General features: G+C 38.5%; 1 protein-coding gene across 2 annotated transcripts; it reads left to right on the forward strand.

The window, feature by feature from the left end:
* The first annotated feature begins 165 nt into the window (after nucleotides 1-165).
* On the forward strand, nucleotides 166-24524 carry DCTN6 (dynactin subunit 6). 2 transcript variants are annotated; one of them, XM_082680304.1, is made up of 8 exons: nucleotides 202-283; nucleotides 1104-1218; nucleotides 7455-7519; nucleotides 16873-16978; nucleotides 18917-19005; nucleotides 20248-20295; nucleotides 21673-21815; nucleotides 23414-24524. In XM_082680304.1, exons 5-8 carry the CDS (start codon nucleotides 18966-18968, stop codon nucleotides 23510-23512), a joined length of 330 nt encoding a protein of 109 aa, XP_082536430.1. In that variant the 5' UTR covers nucleotides 202-283; nucleotides 1104-1218; nucleotides 7455-7519; nucleotides 16873-16978; nucleotides 18917-18965; the 3' UTR covers nucleotides 23513-24524. The 2 variants fall into 2 exon arrangements, with proteins under 2 accessions (XP_082536429.1, XP_082536430.1); XM_082680303.1 differs by lacking the exon at nucleotides 1104-1218 and having other exon boundaries at nucleotides 166-283.
* The last annotated feature ends 262 nt before the right edge of the window (nucleotides 24525-24786 follow it).

Below are 24786 nucleotides of genomic sequence, written 5' to 3' on the forward strand. Positions count from 1 at the left end.
ACGGCTGTTTTAAATCCGAGTCCATCGATCCCCGGATTGCGCTAAAACCAGATGGTGGCCATGCACCGCCCCCTAGCACAAACCCGCTTACCCCAGCGAAGTGGAACCTTACACCAGAGCCGGCCCCGCCCTCGCTCCGCCCCCGCGAGCAGCCCCAGGCTCCGCCCCTTCCCGATCCTGCCAGGCTCTGCAATCGTTCGTAGAGATCGTCGCTTTGCCCAGGCGGTTGTGTAGATCCAACTGGAGGTCAGGCCCAAACCATGGCGGAAAAGACTCAAAAAAGGTGGGTCGCTGCCTGAGAAAAGCCTGTTCTGTCCTCTCCGCAGGGGTGGAACCTGTTCCTGGTCGCCTGTGGTGGGGACTTAGATAGTGTCTTAGATCCCGGGCGCCCGGCTTAGACGGTTCCTAAGGCCCAGACCTGGGCGTCCGCGGAGGGAGGGGAAGACGGAGTAGCGGTAGAGCGGCCCGGGAAGGTATACGGAATGGGGCTGGGTTCTCGGTCCCTCCGCGACGTCTCCGGCTCTCCTCCGCCACGCGCCTGCGCGGAAGCGGTCTCGGGCGGGGCTGCGAGGGGAGGAGGGTGTTGTCCCCCGCCCCGGACACGGAGGAACTGTCCCCTTTCTTTCCGCTGCCTTCGGGGCTCCTGTAGCTGCCCTGTGTCCTCGACACACGTGGGAGTGCCGGCCGCTCCCCAATCCCTTCGTGCCTGTCGTGGGCGCTGTGTTTGTGTAGACGGGCTCCAGGGGGGCCGCGCCTGGACCAGAACTAGCTGCTTTGTAGACGCGTGGGGACAGGCCCTGGGGTTGCTTCTCCAGTGGTCTTACTGGCTGGGCACTCTGGGTGGAAAGGAGCGGCTGGGATGGGGACACGCTTAAGTTAAACTGTTTCCCACAGCAGCAGTGTTGAACACTCTCTGGTGATTCTCTCTGAAAAAGAAAACCGACAAACCTTGTTTTGGGTGCCATAAATTAACATTTAGGTTTTTCTTCTCTTTAGGCAGGTAATTGTAATCTTTTCATAAGATAAAGAGGAAAGGAATATTATGTACAGTGTATAGTAGTGTGCAGTGGAGATGAAGGTGGTGTTGATTGTTGTTTTAATAGGTAGGTCTTTGGCTAAGCCTTCTGCCAGCTGCCTGTTTCCCCGTCCGCCCCATCACTCCCAGGTACAGTGAGGTCTACGTGGAGATATTCGGACCACGTTTTAATTGATCTAGCGGTGAGTTTAATTATTCCTTCCTCACAAAGTGTGCTGATTGTAACACACACTGCCTGGAGCCTCTTCCTTCTGCATAAAACTGAAGACAGGGCATTTTTGAGTTTCACCTGTTCTCGCTTGCCCAGGATAAGTTAAACGTTAGATAATACTTTTTTCATTAAAAAATCATAGCGAGAGGGAGGGTGAGGGAATGGAAAACTGGGATGGGAAATCATGTCTAAAATGAGATGTTTTATAGAGGTTAATTTATTTGTCCAGGGCTTAATAAAATTGCTTTTTTGAACACACAAACCAACTTGAAAAAACATTTACAAATGTTGATACATTCAAGGGCAGCATCATTCAGCTGTCACAGAAAGAATATCCAAAATGACAGGATGTTTCCAGGAAACTTTCAGCTAACAGAAAAGAGATGACTGGTGTTAGGATAATGATGTCCCGGAAATGAACTTTGCTTCAAGACATTTAAAGTCTCTGGGTTTCAGTTTCCTCATCTAGAAAATGAGAGGTTTGGACCATTTTCTGTTTTCTACTTCATGTTACTGAAGTTTTTTCTTTCTTCTATTCAGTAGAAAGGTTTTATATTTTCTGTGGTTTCAGCAGACAAGTGACACATAGTAACCCAGATGGATCATTTTAAAATTTTATTAACTTGTTCCTTGTAGAAAGTCAGTGCCTGTTAAAATGATGGGAGCAGACATAGCTGTGTCTAATCTCAACAACATTTCTTGAAGATAGACCCAGGGATTATTAGTTCTTGGTTTGATATTCTTTTTACTTAGAGCTTTAAAAATACTTTGTGGTAGGAAGGTTTGTTCACAGAAATTTATAGAAGAAAAATTCTTGCACGTCTTTTTTTAGTTTTTCACATCAGTAAGGAAGTGGTGATATTTAAAAATATTTTAAAATATTATGCATATACCTGGAGCTCCCAGCTGTGCTGTTCCTATATAATAAAAATATTTTAAAATGTTTAAAATTTTAAAAAATATTTAAAATTTTTTTAATTTTAAAAAATTCAAAATTTTTTACAAATTTTTTACAAATGCTCATCACATAATCTTTCTGGTTTTTTCTTTTTGCCTAGAAATCTTCCCTTTGAAGTCCTCTGTCAACTTTGCTCTCTAAGACTGATGCACAGCTGTTATCTTGATGTTTCCCTCTGTCCTTGCACGCTGGAGCCTCTGTTTCTAGAATCTGTCTTGTCTGCTGGTTTACTTTTATTTAGCTAAGTACATCCTTCATTAGCTTCATAATAAAGAGTACATAGGAGATATTTTTTTTTAGTCCTTGCAAGTCTAAAAATGTCTTTATTTTCCTTCCGTAGTTGTTTGCTAGTTTGGCTGGATAAACAGCTCTAGGTTAAAAGTAGTTTTCACTCAGATTTCTGTAGGCTTTGTTTGCTGGTGTTGTAGTATCCAGTATTGCTCTTAAGAAATCTGATGCCATTCCGATTATTTCTTCTCCTCCGTGTGTGACTGTCCCACCCCCCACCCCTGGAAACTTTTGAGGATCTTCTCTATAGTGTTCAAAATTTTTATGATAATGGTACTTGCCCATGGGTGTTTTGCATTCACTGAGTCCTTCTGGAGTGGAGATTGATAGCCTTTGTCCTGGGGAATTTTCTTGTGTTATTCTTTCATAGTTTATTCTCCACCAATATCTCTCTTTTCTCCTTTCAATATTACTTTTATTGGGATTACTTTTATACTTCATGTATTGGTCCTCTAACCGTCTTGCCTTTTCTCTTTTTTTTTTTTTTTTTTACATTTTGTTCTACTTTCTGGGAGAGCTCTTTTTAACCTCCATCCTTCTAGTGAATTTTGAATATTAGTCATGTTTTTTATTTCTAGGACCTCTTTCTTAGACTCTGTTCCTTTTTCATAGGCTTCTGTCTTGATTTATGCAGTAGTGTCTCATTTCTCTCAATTATAAGTGTTGTGTGTTTTTCATGTTTTCTTCTACTATCTGAATTAACTGTGTTTCCTCAAACTATTTTTTTTTCCTGTTTGTTTTGGGTTTTTTCCTTCCTAGTTGGAGGCTTCCTGGATGTATCTGATAATGGCCTTCTGTCCATTCTGTCCATTGTTAAGCATGAGAACAGCACAGCTGGGAGCTCCAGGTATATGCATTAGGCTTGTCCTCTGATGTGTTTCAGGGTAGAGCAAGTCAGGCAGGAAGCTGAGCTTTTCATTGAAGAACTCAGGATGTCTGGTAGTTTCTGTAGAAAAGAATCGTCTTATCTCCTTGCTGCCTGAAATTCTGTATGAGGCCAGGAAGGGACATGGGGAAGGGGTGCTGGTGGTCTCACTGTTGCTCTGCCCGTCATTGTCACCTGGCTTTGGCTTGATATCTTAAGTGCAGCGCCTCATGGAGGGGCCAGTCATCACCCGGCTGTGCTCCTGAGGATGAGGACGGGGGCAGACATCTGACTGCTTGGTTGCCTCACTTTTCTCCCCTTCCCTAGTGCCTGGTGCCCCCAAGCTAAGCCTCTCAGTGACTCTCTTCCTGCTGCTTACAGGCTTCTGAAAGTCTTGACATCTTTCATCTGCTGTTACCTCCTCTCCCTTGCTCTTTGGGAATAGTACTTCTTTTATTCCTTTACTGTTGTTTTAGTGGTATTTTGAAAGGAGAGATAAGTTGTCCATGTAGACCAGGGGTGGGCTAACTTTTTCTGTAAAAAGCTAATATTACCTTGTTTTTATTGTTAAGGAGTACATAGTGTTCCAGTAAGCTGGTGGCAATATTTTATTTCATTACCTCTCCCTTTTTATGGCTATCAATGTTATTAACAATGTTTCACTGTTCTGAATAATATTATAATGACCAATTTGTGCATATATTTTCCTCCTATTGAATTCTTGATGATAGAACTCCAGAAATAGATTTCCTAGATCACACATTATGAATATTTTTATGATTCCTGATGCATATTGGTACAGTAATTTCAAAGACGTGTCCTGATACTGCCACCAGAAATGTCCTAGTGTCTCAGTTAAATTACAGCTGCATCATCATTGGATAGCGTCATTAAAGGAAAAACAAAACACCTCATCACCCTGAACAAACTAATATGAGATAAGAAATGGACCAGAATATAACCATATTGAATATTCCACGTATTCACATTTATCTCATAACACAGCCTTTCATTTCTTCCCTCCATTGACTTGTGTCATGTTTCTGCTAGTACGATATCAAGCATCCTGGGTGTAATATGACAGAACAGTTATGAACAGTGGTCTAGAAATATTCTAACCCATGCCATTGTGAATATGGTGTAATCAGGTTATATTTGTGATAGCAGTTTATTTATTTGGAGACTGAAAGTAATGAGAAGTAATGCTAATGAAAAATAATCATTTTTTCCTTGGTTAAAGAGGATTGTTGCTGAAGCAGTGGGAGAAATGATTTGAAGAACAGAAAAACTGGTCTTAAAGGGAAACTAAGGAGTCTAAAATTCATTAAATGATACTTACAAGTTACATGAAAGTATTTTTAGATAAAGGGGAGACACTTTTAGGGATTATGATTTGAGGGGGACTTTTCCAGGAAAGTGGATAAAGTTTCACCCTGATTATGGAAACATATCCAGGACTTCTGTAGTACCTGGCCTTAAGAAAATTTGATCAGCTATTGATTGATTGATTGGATAGGTAATGCATTTGTGTGATTCAAAATGCAAACAATTTAAAAAATGATATATAATGAAAAAAATCTTCCATCTACCTTTGTGTCCCTGCTATCTAGCTCCTCTCTCTGAAGGCAGTGAGTATTGATTGTTTCTTACCTGTTCTTCCAGAGATAGTTTGGAAATATTCAAGAAAATACAAATATTAAGCAGTTACACACTAGTACTACTGTACACATTGCACCAGTTGTAAATGACGCTCAAAAGTCATTTCAGAAAAGCTGAATGTGCTGAACACTTAAGTATTTTATTAGAATGGTAAGGTTGTCTTGTTTAAGTTCATGTTACATATAATGAAAATTTTCAGTCATCAAGGAGGACAAATTTTAAAAACATATGAATCTGTTTCAGAGTAAAACATTTGAAAAAATAAAACTTTGCAATAATATTTTTTAAAATCAAAGAAGTATCCAAAAAAGACATGAAACACAAACAGAAAGTACCATTAAATTTGTTTATAGTATCTACTGTATGTTAAAAATAAGCAAGTAGGGACTTCCCTGGTGGCACAGTGGTTAAGAACCCGCCTGCCAATGCAGGGGACATGGGTTCGAGCCCTGGTCCGGGAAGATCCCACATGCCACAGAGCAACTAAGCCCATGTGCCACAACTACTGAGCCTGCGCTCTAGAGCCCGCAAGCCACAACTACTGAGCCCGAGTGCCACAACTACTGAAGCCCGCACGCCTAGAGAGAGCCCATGCCCCGCAACAAGAGAATCCACTGCTATGAGAAGCCTACACACCACAGTGAAGAGTAGCCCCCGCTCACAGCAACTAGAGAAAGCCCGCGCTCAGCGACGAAGACCCAATGCAGCCAAAGATAGATAAATAATTAATTAAAAATAAATCAATAAATAAGCAAGTATTTTCATACATGAATATTTATAGAACTTAATGATATTGATATGAGTGAATCATTGCACTCTAGATTTCTAGTCCTTGCTGGTGGTGATACAAATATTTAAATATAAATATGATATATACTGAAATGAGAAAACAATTTTTTGAAAAATTTATAAATCAAGGCTGTAACATGCAAGTCAAGAAAACTTCAACTGTTGTATACCAGGTTTTAGTAATTTACTTGAAATGCAAAGTTCATGTCTTAGAAGAAACTTTGATAGGTTTTGTTTATCTTGTAGAGCTAGAACATGGCAAGGATGTCTGGTTTCAACACTCTTCTACTTAATATCATACTGGAAGTCTTAGCCAGGACAATAAGGGAAGAAAAAGAAATAATATGAATACAAATTGGAAAAGAAGAAATAAAACTGTCCCTATCCACAGATAACAAAATTGTTTACATGAAACTGGTTTACATGGAAAATCCCAGAGAATCTATAAAACTACTTGAACTAAGTAGGTTTAGCAAGGTTGCAAGATACAAGGTCAATATACAAAATTATTGTATTCCTATAAACTTGCAATGAACAGCTAGAAATCAAAATTTTGAAAAATCCACACAGATATAAAATAGAAATATCTAAAATGGTATTGTTATTTCATAGAAACTGAGAGCAGATTTAACACCATGAATAATATCATTACTACTAAGAAAAATTATTAATGACTACGAGTTACTTAACGATTATCAGTTTAATGGGGAAGTCATTTGGTACAGTTCTTCATGTCAGCTCATGGCTCAGCTAGGGTAGCATTTAGCTAGATTCAGCTGTGTCCAACAAAAGATCACAGCAGAATATCAAAAACATAAATAAATTATTAATTTTTTGAATAATTTGCACTACAATTTATATCACTTGATCAGCAGTTTTATCATATACATAGAGAATAAATAGGAATATTTATAAATTTTAAATTTCTACATTAATATTACATTGCTGCATTCTTAAATATTTTGAATGAACATTCTTTATCCTCTTCTTTTTTTTTTTTTTTTTTTTGCGGTACGCGGGCCTCTCACTGTTGTGGCCTCTCCCATCGCGGAGCACAGGCTCAGCGGCCATGGCTCACGGGCCCAGCTGCTCCGCGGCATGTGGGATCTTCCTGGACCAGGGCACGAACCCGCGTCCCCTGCATTGGCAGGCAGACTCTCAACCTCTGCGCCACCAGGGAAGCCCTCTTTTTCCTCTTCTTAACCAAAATACTGGCATGTTACTGTCCATCTCTGGCTTTGATTTTGTTGACTTAATGTAGCTTGGAGATCATTCCAACTCTTTACATACAGGATTATTCATTCTTTATTATGCTGTATATTAGTTCATAGTATACCATAATTTATTAACAGTTCCCTACTAATGAATAGCTAGATTGTTTTGAGCTTTTTGCTATTTAGAAACAATGTTGGTGTTAAAAGAGTCCAAAGCCTCTTTTCCTCTCAAGCATTTTAAGAACGCATGATAAATAATTTTAGCTCAGGATGGTGTGCCACCTGAGAAGTTTATAATATATTAAATCTTACAGTTTATTTTTCATTTTTCCCTCAATTTGTTTTAACCTTTTTCTCATTGCAGTGTCAAGATAGCTTCTATAACAGTATTTTTAAACTTTACACATGATGAATGTTACCTTTTTTTCCTGCAGTGTGAAGATTGCACCTGGAGCAGTTGTGTGTGTAGAGAGTGAAATCAAGGGTGATGTAACTATAGGTAAGAAAATAGCCTATTAGTGTTGTTTCTCAAGAATTGTGATTTCTTTCAGTGCTTTACAATTCATTAGGTATTATTTTCTATGTTTGACTGATGCCCTAATTTTATCGAGAAACAGTGTATTTCTCTAAGTGTTTAATATTTCTAAAAGAATTTAGTGTGATGGAGTCTATATTTAAACTCATGTCTGATAAACTAACAAGGCAATATAATAAAGTCATTTATTTGAGAGACAGCTATTGTGTACCTACTACGTGCCAGGCACTGTGCTAGCACTAGGGACCCAGCAGTGAACACAGCAGACAAAGGTACTGCCTTCACAGAGCTTACATTCTATTAAGAGTATAAACCACAGAGTCTGACAGACTTGGGGTAGCATCCTCGCTCTTAACCTGATGTGTTACCTCTGGTATGTCACTTAACCTGTCTCATTTTCCCCATCTGTGTAATTGTGTGTATCAGAATTGGGTTCAACTGCTTGTAGTGGTGGCTTACACGCTCAAAGGTTTACTCCCTTATGTAAAAAGCCCAGGGGTAGGCAATTCAGGGCCTGTCAGTTGATTGTCTGGGAACTCCAGCCTTGCAGGCCAGGATGTGATGGCTAGAGCATGAAGAGTGATCTCGGATAAGAAAGGGGAGGAGCGGAGACAAAGGGTGTACCTCCCAGTGCATCAGCTCCCCTTAAATAGTCTTCCTGAAAGTTCCACACGGTCTTTTGCCTTGGTCTCGGTCTCATGGACACACTTAGCTACAGAGAAGGCTGGGAGATGTAGTCTGAACTGGACACGTTGCTGCCCCCTTATTGGGTTCTGTTACAAGGCAAAAGGAAAGAATGGATGTTCAGTGGTAGTTAGCAGCTTTTGTCACAGGCAAAAATAGGAGTGCCTCCCTCAGAGGTTTTTTTTTTGTTTTTTTGTTTTTTTACCTTATAGGTTTTTGAAGAATTAAAAATAAAAGAATATTTGTGGGGCTTCCCTGGTGGCGCAGTGGTTGAGAGTCCGCCTGTCGATGCAGGGGACGTGGGTTCGTGCCCCGGTCCGGGAAGATCCCACATGTCGCAGAGCGGCTGGGCCCGTGAGCCATGGCCGCTGAGCCTGTGCGTCCGGAGCCTGTGCTCCGCAACGGGAGAGGCCGCGACAGTGAGAGGCCTCACGTACTGCAAACAAACAAACAAACAAATAAATATTTGTGAAAGTCATTGCCCAATACCTAACAGATAGTAAGCACTCAATAAACGTTGGCTAATTCACAGTGTAAAATCATTGTAGCCTTGTTAGAGGTGAAATCCAACATTTAAATCAAATGAACAATTTAACATGAGGCAACTTGCTTATATGAACATGATTGAATTCCCCCAAATGCACATTTTAGCACATTCTAGTTCTTTTACATGTGTTTTCACTGGACATGGTGCCCTGGTAGCTTTATTAACGTGAGCCCATCTTTACTAGCCACTGTGTGTTGCTGGAGTAGAGCTTTCAGGGAATTAAGTACACTTGCAGAGAGAAGATATGCCTTGTTCCCTTATACTAACAGTATCTGTAAAAGAAAAAAAAATTTTTTTTAATTTCAGTAAGTCTAAGCCTCCAGCCACTTCAGGCATCATGTCTTATAAAACCAGTTAAGATTGTGGCTGTATTGGGGACTTCCCTGGTGGCCCAATGGTTAAGACTCTGCACTCCCAATGCAGGAGGCCTGGGTTCGATCCCTGGTCAGGGAATTAGACCCCACATGCATGCCACAACTAAGAGTTCGCATGCCACAACTAAGGAGCCGGCAAGCCGCAACTAAGGAGCCCGTGAACCACAACTAAGGAGCCCGCCTGCCGCAACTAAGACCCAGCATAACCAAATAAATAAATAAAGGAAATACAGCATTAAATTACTAAAAAGATCATGCCAGTATTAGGGAACATCATTAGGAATTTGCCAGGTTGGATTTATTTAATTATAATATTTTAAATTGACAGAATTTCAAAGTTTAGGTGATGGCTCTTTCTTTCCAGTGCTGTATTAACTCTTTGTTAACTCTTAAACCACTTGCAAACTTTTTATGAGGAGAAATTATGATGGTCACATGTTTATCAAAATGTTCCTCTGCATTTTGCCTTTTTTTTTTTGGCCTCATGTGGGCTCTTAGTTCCCCAGCCAGGGACTGAACCCGAGCCCCCTGCATTGGGAGCACAGAGTCTTAACCACTGGACCGCCAGGGAAGTCCCTCCTCTGCATTTTTATTCTAGTATTTTTATGGTTTTCTTCATGATTCGAGGAATAACATCTAATAGTAGCCCACAAGGTGTTCTGTAATTAGAAGGAAAATAAGATTATAGTACTTACTTTCCCTCTCATTTCTACTTCTTCCTCACTTTAAACAATAAGTGTTCAGTATCTACTGTATAGCAGATATATAGATGGTATAAATGTCTCTACAGGCATAAATGTACGCACAGGTATACATATATGTTTGTGTGTGTTTGTGTGTGTGTTTCAGATTTGAAATAACAGGTCCTGTCCTTGCAAAGCATCCCTAGAATAGCGGTAAAGGCTTTATCCTGTGAAAAGGAGAGCTGGACCACTACATAGGACTGGGGCCTGGGGGTTTCAGGAATCAGCGCTCGCTTTTCTGTTCCCCCTCTGTCTTTTGTTCCTTTGTGCTTCTCCCCTTTGTTTATCCCTTTTATCCTCCTGCCTTCTGTAAATGTTGAAATTATGTAAAGAAATACAGTATTTAAATCTACTTTCCATGTAAGCTCATTACCATCTGATCATGCACAACTTTGATGGTTAAAATATAAAATGATTGTTCAACACAGATTTTCAGTGACGGATTGTAGCATAAGAAATGGTAGTTTTTTTAAAACTAGGGATTTGAAGTTTATCATAGAATGGATCTAAGTTAATATTTGTTGGGTTTATTTTTGACCCAGTTTTTTAGAACAAGAAAATTTGCTCACGTTACAGAAACATCTCAATTTTTGAAATTAAGGAAAGGGGCTTCCCTGGCAGTCCAGTGGTTGGCAGTTTGCCTTGCAGAGCTGGGGACACGGGTTCGATCCCTGGTTGGGGAACTAGGATCCCACAGGCCTCGCGGCAATTAGGCCCACGCGCCGCAACTCTTGAGCCCGTGCCCAAACTAGAGAGAAGCCCATGTGCTGCAGCTAAGACCTGATGCAGCCCAAAAATATAAATAAATAAATATTTTAAAAGAAAAGGAAAAAAATTCAGAAGTGATATAGTTACCCAGTGTTCTATGTTACACAATTCTTATCTCATTTTCATTGTGCCTGTTTCTTATCTCTAATTTTATATATAAATATCGAAATTTTCCAGTATTGGTATTTAGTCATTTCTATCATGTTATATTTGGTATAAAATTATCTCTTATCTTTTGATACTATTAATTCATTTTTCTGATGTCATACATCAGATTAAAAAAGCTCCTGGGAGATATAAAGTTAAATCAAAGCTGAGAGTAGAGATAAGTTATCTGATTAAACCTCACTCTCCCTACCATGTTGTGTTTTTTTATTTTTAGTGTTGTGGTTTTTTTTTGGGGGGGTGGAATTTTCTTCTTAGGGAAACTTTTATTTTCTTATTTATTTTTAATAATTTTTATTGGAGCATAGTTGATTTACAATGTTGTGTTAGTTTCTGCTGTATAGCAAAGTGAATCAGTTATACATATACATCTATCCACCCTTTTTTAGATTCTTTTTCCATAGAGGTCATTACAGAGTACTGAGTAGAGCTCCCTGTGCTATACAGTAGGTCCTTATTAGTTGTCTATTTTATATATAGTGGTATGTACATGTCAGTTCTGATCTCCCAGTTTATCCCTCTCCCTCCCTTTTCCCCCTGGTAACTGTTTGTTTTCTACATCTGTGATTCTATTTCTGTTTTGTAAGTAAGTTCATTTGTACCATTTTTTTAGATTCCACATATAAGCAATATATGATATTTGTTTTTGTCTGAATTACTTCACTTAGTATGATAATCTCTAGGTCCTTCCATGTTGCTGCAAATGGCATTATCTCATTCTTTCTTATGGCTGAGTAATATTCCATTGTATATATATATACCACATCTTTATCCATTCCTCTGTCAATGGACTATTTTTCAACTTACGGCTGTTTTTGTTTAATTTATCAAAACAACTAATGTAAGTCTTCTGTTACAGTATGAGATTTGAGCACTTAATAAGCTCTGTTTTCTGGCTTAAGTGGCAATGAATTTAAGTGTAGTTTAATTAATAGATTTTTCAGGATGTTTTACATAACTTATCATTCCCTTATCAGTTTTACTCTTATCAAATTATTCCATTCTGAAATATTTGAGGAGGAAAGTAATTTTTTCCTTTGCTATATTTCAGTTAGTAGAACTTTAAACCTGATCTTCTGTTTTCCTAGAAAATCAGGTATTTGGTTTATCAAAGTAACTAGTCCGAAGCTTTGAAGTATTGTCCTTAACCAGAAACCCTATGGCTGTGGCTCTGCAGGAACCTGACCCTTTCATTAGAGGCAGCTAGGAAACAGACCTTGGGAAAACTAACAACACTCTCATTAATTATAATTTGGGTAAATAAGATTTCATAGTATGAAGGCTGTTTTTAATTAGTTTGCCTTGATTCATGGGCCATGCATTATTTCCTGAAAATTTTTTTTGAAAGCTGAAAAACATTTCAGAAAGGTAGCTCTGAGCACAGTCCTGTAGTCCTGTTACAGGGTGAAGGCAGACTCCTGGGGTTAGGACAGGGCTTGGTGGGACATCGTAATGTGAAGGCAGAACTGGGTATAGTGGCAAAGCTTTGTGATGGAAGCACTTTGTCCCACTTATTCTGTCGTTCTTTCCATTAGAGTTTTTAATATAAGCTTCCCTTTTATTGTGGAAATCTTTTTTTAATTGAGGTAACATTGGTTTATAACATTATGTAAGTTTCATATATACATTATATGGAAATCTTTTTCATTAAAGCAGAACAGTGGCTTTGACTTGAGAAATTCATTGAATATAAAGCAGTTCTTAAAGATACTTCAGCTTACAGGTCAAAGGAATTGTTTTCATTTTCAAAAGAGACCTTGTGGCTTTTGGAGCTATTTATTGACATATGAAAATGTCCACAAAGATTGCTTTCTGTGGCAAAGATAGACAAGAAAAATGCCCTTTACTAAATGAGGGGAATGGAAATTTGATGCAAGGAATGTCTTTCTGGCTGGGTTGCGTCAAGCCCGGCCAACCATTTAGAAAAATAATTCATCAGCCAGTGAGGCAGCTCCGACTCTAGACACACTTATCCAAACAAGGAGATAAGCCAAATAGGGTTTCAGCACATTTGGTAAGAAAATATACAAACTGCCCCGCCAGAAAGAGCGCCAAGAAAGTTCACAGCAGCCTTTTAAAAAAAAACTTTCCATGGTGACAGATTTTTATTGTTAAAGCATTTTAACCTCAAGACCCTTCAGCTTGGTTTGAATTCAGACCCATTCTAGGTAAAAATGCTTCTTGCGTGCAGAAAAGTATGGAGCAGACTGTGCTCACATTCCAGTGTCTTGGACTAGTGCTCAGGTTGCCGGGCTGTCTGGTGACGACCTCCAGCGCTGCGCAGAGACAAAGCCTCACTCACCTAAGTCAGAAGGTTCCTTTAAGGAGTTCACCAAATTTAAGTCTTAGCGGTCACATGTCCTGCGGTTCATATACACGTACTAACCTCTCTAGTCTCTGCCCAAAAAAGACCTACAAGAGGTTAAGGGAAGCTATTCAGTTTATTGTCACCCATGACCTTGTTGTTAACATCACAACTTGAAGTAGATAGTTTTCACGCCCTGAACTCCAAGACTTGTAGTTTGGCAGTGTGGCCACCAGGTGGAGGTGTTGTCCTAAACACAGGTCTCACAGCAGCTGCTCACAGGTCTCATATAATGCTTTATATCCCAGGGCAAGGCCATCAGATTTATAACCAGTTTTCCAGTTACTTACTAACAAACTTATTAATAATGATAAAAACAATAACAATAATAAACACCTGGCTAAAATAGCCCCAGCATTATTTTTAAATATTGTGTAAGAAGACATGGGATTTGGGATTATTTAATTTTTAAAAATTTGTGCTCATCTCTTTGGGTTTCTTTTGTATAATTAACATGTATTATATTATTTTTGAAAGGGAGATGAAAATACCAATTGTTTTCAAAGCTGGACTCTAGAGGAACTTTTAAAGGAGCACAGGTCCCAGTGGTACTTTTGTCTTATTAGCCCTCTCTCAGGTAGCTTCTTGCAAGGCTGCTTGTTGTCAAAAGCTGCAGCCTGAGTACCAGCAGAATATCTAGTGCCTCTGGCTGCTTATCTAGCTGTGGCAAAGGATCTGCTTTCTGTCACAGCCATGACGATCTCTTCCTCCTGTCAGATTTTTAATGCCAGCAATGGAAAGTTATTCATTTTATTAATTATTAATCTTTTTCACTATCTTACAGTTTGGTGAAGAATTTTCCTCCCTGGTTAAAAAGAGGTTTTACCCCAGTACCTGAGTATCAGGGAAGTAAAGCACTCCCTTTTCTTCTATTTCTCAGACCAGAAGAAGTTATTTTGTTTACTGTGATAAAGTTCTTAGCTCTTAGTGTCAGGTTATGATGAACTTCCCATTTTGAAGAACTATGATCTCCTTTTCAAACATTATTTTATATAATCCACACTTCAGCCCAGTGAGGTAGGTTATCGTGCTCATATTTTATAGATGAGAAAACTGAGGCATTTGAGAGATTAAGCACATAGCCTTTAAGTGATAAAGGCCAGAGCCTGGACTTTCTAGACAAGGGGTGGGGTGCTAGCTGGGGCTTTAATTATAAAGAACCTAAAATAGAAAGATCGTGTCCCTTTATCATGGAATATTTTGACGTAAAATGTAAATCTGGTATTGTGCAAACTACAGATTTAAATTGGTTCACATGGCTGGAAGACCTGTAAGAAATTTCTCATTTCAAAGGAATCCAGTGTTTGTTTCAGAAATGTTTTAGCACCTCTCCCCAAAAGTGTTAACTTCTAAATGCCCCTTATTAAGGGATTGGTTAAATAAATTATGGTATATTCATATGATGTGAAATAATAATCAGCCATTAAAAAGAATAGCCAGCTAGATACTTATATGGAAAAATCACCATGACTTATTAGGTGAAAAAGCAAATTGCAGAATAAGTACTATTCCTTGTTTTTTTGAAAAAGTATGTACTTGTAATTCGTATTTTTTCTCCTTTATTTTTTAACTTTCTAATGAAATATATTTTATATACAGTGATATTTACAGATTTTAAGTATATAGTAGTACTTAAGTCTGGAATAATATACTCCAAATTTTTAAGAATAGTTATCTCTAGGGAATGGGATTAGCAAGAGGAGAGAGGATCTTTCACTTTTGGCTTTGATTGAGGTTTTTCTAATGAGTATGTATTCCTTTTATAAGTGTGTGTGTGTGTGTGTGTGTGTGTGTGTGTGTGTGTGTTTAGCAAAGGAAAAAGGCACACGTGGTCACAGTCACAGTCGCCTTGAGAAGCTTCCCGGGGATCTCAGTGATCCCGTCTTCTATTCTGAAATCTCCTATCCTGAACAGGAGAATTCGCCAGGGAAATTGTACTTTAGTAGCTGAGAATTTGGGAAGCCAGAGGTGACAGAAATAACAAAGCCACTCTCTGTGCATCCTTTGACTTGGGCCCCTCCCTCTTTATCAATCCTGAGCTCTTCATTGTTAGGGAAAAAAATAAGCTGCACCGAGATTCCTTCCAGTTTCTGGGCACCTGGAATGCCTCTTTATTTTAATACATTTTTGAGCAAGCATGTTAAGTATCCCAATTTTTAAGATAAACAAGCTCAAAAGGGCAAATATAGCACACATTCCTTTTTGTTTCCCTGTAACATACAGCCCTGCCTGTCACAAGCAGATAATGATTACTGAATAAATTAACAAGTTATTAATATACTTTATTAAAACAATAGAATACTGAATTTCATGGACAGTGCCATCTATCTGACTCCCCTCCTACTTTCTGTCAGCACTTCTGCCCACCCTCTCTTACTTTCAGAGTCAGTTACTTCCTGTGCGCTTGTTTACAGATAAAAATGGCCTTGGTATGGGTGGGTGGGCGGGTGTTGGAGAGAGCGGCTGCCGGGAGAGATTCTGTTTTCTCACTAGTGGTTTCATTATCACCCAAATGCTAGGCCTATAGGGAGGGGATGTTACCGGATTTAGGCAGTGCAGTGCCTCCTTCACCCTGACCCGCCAATGGGCTTGATGAGAGCCCTTCCTGCCCCTCGACTTGAGGTTGGAGTCACTGCCTCAGGTCTCCTTTTATCAGAGTCGTAGGACTCCAGTAACCATGCTTGGCTCCTTCCTCTGCCTGCCGTTACCCCTTTCACCTGGTTAAAATCACATCCTAGACCAGTAGGGATGGTGACAGAGTAACAAAGCTAGTTAACAAAGTTAACATAGTAAGAAAGACTAACAAAGTTAGTCTCCATATTTTCTAACTCTCATCTCGCCCATATTTCCTCTTAATCCCTTAATAAAAGGACTAATTTTGGGCTTCTGTGGTGGCGCAGTGGTTAAGAATCCGCCTGCCAATGAAGGGGACACGGGTTCGAGCCCTGGTCCAGGAAGATCCCACATGCCGCGGAGCAACTAAGTCCATGCATCACAACTACTGAGCCTGTGCTCTAGAGCCCGCGAGCCACAACTACTGAGCCCGCGTGCCACAACTACTGAAGCCCGTGCGCCTGGAGCCTGTGCTGCACAACAAGAGAAGCCACCGCAATGAGAAGCCCGCGCACTGCAACAAGGAGTAGTCCCCACTCACTGCAACTAGAGAAAGCCCGCATGCAGCAACAAAGACCCAACACAGCCAAAAATAAATTAATTAAAATAAATAAATTAATTAGCTAATTAAAAGGACTAATTCTGTAATGCACTAGCATAAGAAAGCACCACCATAAGCAAAGAGAGCCTTACCTTTATGAGGGAAAGGAAGGAAAGGAATTAATTTTTATTGCTGGCTATGTGTCAGAATACTATGTCTACAAACATTATTTCATCTAATTCTTAAAACAGCCCTGCAAGACTGTTACTATCACCGCCCCCATTTCACCGCTGAGATAACAGAGGCTTCAGAACAGAGGGTGAGCCAGGGCTGTCCGGCTCCAAAGCGTGTGCTGTCTCCACTCACCTCGGCTTGAGATTTGGCACAAACGGCAGTGATAACATTTGTAACGTGCCTAGTGTGGTGCCTGGCACCTACTTTAGGAAACGTTCCTCCCAACAGCCTCCTTGGAAGCGCAGCCTTCAAAAGTAATTTCTTTTCACCATACTTTTAACAGGACCCAGGACAGTGATCCACCCTAAAGCACGCATCATCGCGGAAGCCGGGCCCATAGTGATCGGCGAAGGGAACCTAATAGAAGAACAGGCGCTCATCATAAATGCGTGAGTGAGACTCTTACAGATGCTCGAATCAGGTGCCACAGAGAGCGTTTCCATTCATTTCAGCCCCATCTCCAGGGACCTTTTACAACTGACATCTGCAAAGCCCACTATTTGAGAACTAGGGAAACACTAAGCATCTTTTTCTTTTTTAAAATAATTAATTAATTAATTTTTAGCATCTTTATTGGAGTATAATTGCTTTACAATGGTGTGTTAGTTTCTGCTTTATAACAAAGTGAATCAGCCATACATATACATATATCCCCATATCTCCTCCCTCTTGCGTTTCCCTCCCTCCCACCCTCCCTATCTCACCCCTCTAGGTCGTTGCAAAGCACCGACCTGATCTCCCTGTGCTATACAGCTGCTTCCCACTAGCTAGCTATTTTACATTTGGTAGTGTATATATGTCCATGCCACTCTCTCACTTCATCCCAGCTTCCCCTTCCCCCTCCCCGTGTCCTCAAGTCCATTCTCTACGTCTGCATCTTTATTCTTGTCTTGCCCCTAGGTTCTTCAGAACCTTTTTTGTTTTGTTTTTTTAGATTCCATATATATGTGTTAGCACACGGTATTTGTTTTTCTCTTTCTGACTTACTTCACTCTGTATGGCAGGCCATGTCCATCCACCTCACTACAAATAACTCAATTTTGTTTCTTTTTATGGCTGAGTAATATTCCATTGTATATATGTGCCACGTCTTCTTTATCCATTCATCTTAAGCATCTTTTTCAACACAAGTAATTAGTAAATGAGGAAAGCAAAGACCAGAGGGGTAAAGAGACTTGTCCAAGGTGAGATAGCTCGTAGGTGGATGACTAGAATCTCCGAGTCTCAGTCTGATAATCTTCCCCTTACATATGACAGCCTCTTCTGTTCCTGAAGCGAACATTTCCTGAGGACACCCCCAGTGGCCCAGTGCTGTGCTCACTGCCTCAGATAGTCTTTTAGTTGGATGTCTTGGTTCTGGCTGCAATGTTATTTCTCATACCCAGACATGTGAACTTAAATCTGATATATATTTTCATATGCTTTGAGGGATAACACTCAGAATTATATTTGAAAAATTGGGGGTTCTAGAGGCAGTTTTTAAACTTTATAAAATATTAGAACATGTACATGATCTTAGTGAACTAGACTATCATACCTGTGAAATTTTTATAAGCATTTGTAAAGCTTTCTAGGTAAAATTTTGGCAGGAAATTCAAGCTTATACCTAATTTATAGCAACAGTGTATGGAATTTTTAATCAAGACCTTGGGAAAATACTTAACTGTGATAAAGAGATTGATTTCTCTTAATGCTTACTTAGGATTTGGGAGTTTCTTACTATATTAAGCAGTTTCTTTTTAAAATATATTTTGGCACTTTTAGTGTAAGTCAGTTAACAAGTTATATTCTGCAGTAACTCAGCTGTCAGAGATAAAGCACTGTTTTTAAATGGCTTTTTTCCTCTTAGACCACAAACATCTTATGTTCTAAATGTTTCAGCTATCCACCTAACAGCATAAAATGATTATTTTATGTGAATATCTGTTTACGTTTCACAATCTTGAATGATTATTAAGAAAGGGAATTTTTCAAGTTAGGCATGATTTTGATTCCATTTCAACAAGCCGAAAGTCCTAGCCAGCATCTTTTCTACCTTGTCCTGGGAAAGGCACACTGGGCTTTGAGTTTAAAAAATAAACAAAGAAAAGCTGACCTTCTGTACACACCTATGACTTCTTTACATTTCAGTAGTTCTTTTTCAACTCAGAATAAAGTCTTTTGCAGCATAGAGGATAAATAATTCACTTGGATTAAGAAATTACTTACATCGTTACATATATTAAGCTTGATGGAGGTAAAATTGAGAGAACGAACCCAAATTCCAAACCAGCAGAATTGCTTACTGCACTGTTAACTTGTTGATAACTTGTCTCTCCTTTCTATAGTCACCCTGAAAATATCACTCCTGATGCTGAAGATCCAGAGCCCAAACCTATGGTCATTGGCACCAATAATGTGTTTGAAGTTGGCTGCTGTATCCTTTGCCATAATTTAAGATAAATCGTTTCCAGCTGTCTTGGTACCTAAATCTCCTCTGTAGAGATTGTTGTAATTTATCTATCAAATACTTACATTTTATATATATATAATTATTTTTTAACACATAATGTAATTGTATGTAATATATGTTATATATTGTGTAATTTATATTATGTGTATATATAAACATATATAAACTATGTTTTTAGGACTAGGCCATCCAGCTCTTTGAAAGGACTTATTTACAGTATAATCCCCTCTGTTCCATTGAATAACCCGAGTAAAAGAAGTATGCTGTTTTCAGGTGTGCATGCATGCACACACAAACTCACACTCACCTTTAGGAACCATCTCGCTCCTGTTGCTACATCTTGTTGGTAGGTACAGTGACTGAGTGGCAGTAGACATGAAATAGAGTAATCTTGGCTTCAGTCCTGGTTTAAGAACCACACTCTGTCCATTTGATTCCTATATAGTTTCAGGTTGACAGTATGTTGTCTGATACAAGGAAATGGTGGATGGAGATGAAAACATTTCATTCTTTGCATTTTTCCCCCCAAGTGTCACCAGTGTCTTTGCTGATTTCATACTCTAAAAAGATAGTAAAATCTTTTCAAGATGTCAGCGAAACCTTATTTTATAATAGAAACTACTTGAAGGAGAAAATCTAAAGGTTTAACAATAGCAAAATATTTAAATAAATTAAACTGCAAGCATAAAATGGACCACTAGAACCATTAAGCAGTCATTTACAATTATGTTTTTAAAGATTTTTGATGGTATGGGATAAGGCTTGCAAATGGAAGTGAACCGAATAAAGCGAGCTACAGACGTTTATACGGTTTGATTTTGTACAGTTTGATTTCCAGTTATATAAAGGGAATTATACATATTTACATAAAGATATATCAAGCCATTAACAGTGCTACCCTTAAGTGATTGGGTGTTAGTTTTCATTTCCTTAAAACAATTGTGAAAATACGTTACTCATAAAATCGGGGTATAAGGTGCTCATTTCTTTAAAAATATAGAAGACATTTATTTATACTTGAGGTATTTCTATATAAAGATTAAAACTTTACTTGCAGACTGCCCTGGGCAAGGAGTTCTGGCCAGGCCAGCCTGCGTGGCCCCTCCCATGCCTCTGTCTCTGCCCCAGTGCAGGATAAGGACAGAGTGAATTAGTAGGGAAGAAAGATGAACATATTCACAATGTCTACTTAACTCTGGCTTACAGATTCCCAAGCCATGAAAATAGGAGATAATAATGTTATTGAATCAAAAGGTAAGTTATGTTTGGAACTTTATTGTGAAAACTGATTACCTCCTTTCTCTTTGTGGTGTTCCAGAAAACAACCTAAGTACAGACCACGGCAAAGCGGTGTGCTTGGAAGGAAGGCGTGGTTGGAAGTGGCTAACACAGCTATGAGATGAATTCTTTGCCTTTAAGGAACCTAATCTAGTAATGTGTTTCATACATTAATTTAAAATTCTAGCTATGTACATTTAAATCAGGATTGAGTTAAACCATAAACTTCAGGTGAAAGATTTGAAAAAGATTTCTCCTAAAAACTAGTGTCTGACTTCCCTGGTGGCTCAATGGTTAAGAATTGCCTACCAGTGCAGGGGACACAGGTTCGAGCCCTGGTCCGGGAAGATCCCACATGCCGCTGAGCACCTAAGCCCATGCACCACAACTACTGAGCCTGTGCTCTAGAGCCCGTGAGCCACAACTACTGAGCCCACATGCCACAACTACTAAAGCATGCGTGCCTAGAGCCCATGCTCCACAACAAGAGAAGCCACTGCAATGAGAAGGCCATGCACCACAGCAAAGAGTAGCCCCTGCTCGCCACAACTAGAGAAAGCCCACGCGCAGCAACGAAAACCGACCGCAGCCAAAAATAAATAAATAAATAAATGATTTTTTAAAACCAAAAAAAACTTCCTTCCTTCCTTTAAAAAAAAATTCGTTTCTCTAGCAGTTTACTTTCTTGAATTTCAGGACTGCTTTCCCCTAGCCCATCAGAAACAAATGTAAGCTACTTTATCATAGGTGGGGCAATGCCGGGGCCGTGTAAGTCACCATCACTGCTGGGAAGCAGCTCCAAGAGCTTGTGCAGAAAGAACTGGAGTGATAAGACTTTTTTAGAATAGTGCCTTTCCTTTCTTGGTCTTGACTGGCATGAAAGAAAATGTTTTCTTTAAAAAAAAAAAAATTAGGCTTTTTGTTAATCTGCATAATGGTTTTTATTTAATTTGGATTACCAATTATGATGATGATGATTCCCACTGTCATTTTCTATTTATTGTATACTTACTATGTGTCAAACCTGTGCTTGACACTTTACACTTACTATCTCATTTTTTCCTTACAGCAAACTATGAAGTGGGATGGTCTCCATTTTATAGATGAACTTGCTCAGAGAATTTACAGTGACTTGCCCAAGATTGCACAGATAGCAGCAGAGCTCTGTTTTGAATGCTCTTGATACTAGTCTGGTGCCTGCCTCTGCGCCGTACAAACTCTGGACTAAAGTGATTTCTTAATATTTTTTTAAGGGCAGTTTGTATTTTTAGACTTGCATCATCTTAGGAAAAAAAATAGTGTTCTAGTCATTGAATGTCTTACATGGTAGTTCTCTCTGTGTCTTTCCTGCAGCGTATGTAGGCAGAAACGTAATATTGACAAGTGGTTGCATCATCGGGGCCTGCTGCAACCTGAACACGTTTGAAGTCATCCCTGAGAACACAGTGATTTATGGCGCAGACTGCCTTCGTCGGGTGCAGACTGAGCGACCACAGGTACTAGAACCTCTCTTTTAAAAAGAGTCTTTTCCAGGGCTGCTAATTTTCCCAAAATACCACATAATTGTTTTAATGGGGCAGCAAGTCAGCTGTTTAAAAAGCAAATAATTAAAATAAAACATGAGAGAAACGTTCCTAAAACTATAATTTCTTTGTAATTATTGAGTCCTTAATATCAGAAATATGTCCAAAGATGACAATGACACATTGATTATGGGAAAAGAAAATCCAGGGATATTATTCCTAGCCTTATGTATTTTCACTGGAGGTGCATCACCAAGCCTTACAAACTATATGGATTTGCTCCTAAAAATACCAACCTTCGAGGGTAAGGAATGAACCTACCAAATTTATACTGAATAGCCAACTTGGGTTCATCTATTAGTTTACTAACATAGGTGCCTTGAAAATAAGCACAGCTTGTGAGTATGCAGGTATATTTAGATATTTTCCTGTCTTACGAGAAATTGTCCCCTCCTAATAACCAAGAATAATGGGAAGTATGTATTTGGAGTTTCACATTAGAGTAGGAGATAAGTAAGATAGGGCATTTGGGACTTCCTTTGGACAGAAGATATTCTGATTGAAGTTTGGAGCCTCACTGTTTGGCACACTCAGTATATTACCCACCCTCCTTCCCTTTCCCCAAAGAAAGTATTTTTCAAGACATTTAGCACTTTTGCTTCTTAGCCATATTTTATCAGAAATTAAAATTCCAGTTCTTTCTGGGTTATTGTAATGCTGTAATGTTTGGCTTTTATTATTATTACTATTATTATAAGCAGGTATTACCTCTGTAGACCAAAAAGGAAATAAGAACAACTCCAGTATTTTTTCACTATCTTTCTGCATAACAGCAAAACAATTGAAGAGGGAGAAATGAAGCTGGAGTTGGGTTAAGGGAGATTAGAATTAAGTGAGCAGGAATATCTGAGGTTTAATACATAATGGTGTGTATGCAGCTCTGTTTTCCATTATCTTGCTGAACGTAAGGATCATGTAGAAGTCCTTATTACAGAGGATTCACCCAGACTTTTGGAAACAAAGTTCTTAGGGCAAGGGCCTAAAAGTCCGTAATTTTCACAAGTACTCCCAGTGAGATTTACAGTGAGGGAAGTTTGAGCAAAGCTGGTATATGAAGAGAGAAGATCAGGTGAGTATCACAGCTGTGTGCTCTGAAGGTCGTGTAGAAAGCAGTGTACTCGGGGTATTTTACTTGTGTTGTCTACTATAATTGGAACTTTTTCAATTCTTAGAGGCCAAGGTGAAATCTACGAAAGCAAGGTTGAAAACTGATTAACATATATTTTTATATGTAAAATTTTTTGGCTTTTTCTTATTACCAAACTTAACGTATGTTCATTGTAAGTTGAAAAAACAGAAGCAAAAATAAGTCAGTGAATGGGATCCACTGCAGGGGCACAGTTTCGATCCCTGGATCCCTGGTCAGGGAACTAAGATCCTGCATGCTGCACGGCAGGGCCAAAAAAAAAAAGTCTGAAAATCACCTGTAATCCCATGACATGGTGATAATCATCTCTACCTGATACTCTTTGCTTTCTGCTGGTCAGTTCTTAATTCTCTTATCTTTTTAGCCCCAGACACTACAGCTGGATTTCCTGATGAAAATCTTGCCAAACTACCATCACCTAAAGAAGACTATGAAAGGAAGCTCAACTCCAGTTAAGAACTAAGAACAATATATGACATCAAGATAACATTTGTCTTTGACCACTGTCTTTTGAAAGAGCCACAGTGTTTATGCACTCTTAGCAGTCCGCAGAATAATATGTGTTGACTTTATCTTGTAAAATTGAGTTAGAGAGGAAAGAAATGGGTTTTCATTGTAACTGTCCTCTATAATTTATATAAAATGTATTATTTTCTGATGTCCTTGTCCCATTTCTGATAATTTACAGATTTCTTATTTTGTGTTGTTTTGTTATGTAAAATGTTGGCCATGAATTTTAGTTATATAAAAGACTACCCATGATAAGAAAGAACATATTGTCATGTATTTATATTCTAACATTTACTAAACTAAATAAAAATGTTGATGACAGGACTTTCAGTGAATATACTTTAATCAATTTTTCTACTTGCATCAACTCTCCCAAAATAGCTCTTTTAATTTTTATTGTGTACTAGCTATATATTAAAGCTAATGTGGATTTGTAGCTGTTTAAAATTTCAGTGAAATTTCAGCAGCTATTGAATTAATTTAGACTTCATTTTGTTTCCAAGAAAAAGATTTGGTTTTTTTTTCAGTAAAACAAAAGTAATCAGGGAAAGATGTATTCAGTAGAATACAAAATCAAAAAGAATGGTGTCTGATGAAAATGACAAGTAAAATGACCATTGAGTGGTATTCTTAGGTTTCTGAGAACAATGAAACTAGAAGAGATTTTGATATATTTATAAATGTATGACATTATTTTGGCATATTACTAATCACTAATTATCGACCTTGTCATAATTCTATTTACCTAATTACATAATGGGCAAAATATTGAGGATTTTATTGTAATTCCAAGTTTTTTTAATAATTCAAGTGCATACATTTAATGGGACATACTTTTTAACTTTTGAATCAGTAGATGTTGATTAATACTAAGACATTAAATGCTAAAATATTTTCTCTTGAAACTTTTTTTTTCATTGAAGTATAGTTGATTTACAATGTTATGTTAGTTTCAGGTATACAGCAAAGTGATTCAGTCATACGTATATATGTGTTCTTTTTCAGATTCTTTTCCATTGTAAATTATTACAAGATTAATTTTTAATTGTGGATAGTAAAAAACTATTTTTGAATTTCTGAAACTGACTGGTACAAATTAGCCTTTGTTCCAGTTGTGAACGACTTGATTTTGGTAAGAATATTCATGGCTCAAGTTAGAAAACTGTACTACTACATATAGTGGTTTGAAAAATGAGAACATCACATAAATGTCCTGTTTTTGATAAC

The sequence above is a fragment of the Grampus griseus genome, assembly GCF_964374135.1.
Source record: "Grampus griseus genome assembly, chromosome: 21".
In the NCBI taxonomy this organism is placed as follows: domain Eukaryota; kingdom Metazoa; phylum Chordata; class Mammalia; order Artiodactyla; family Delphinidae; genus Grampus; species Grampus griseus.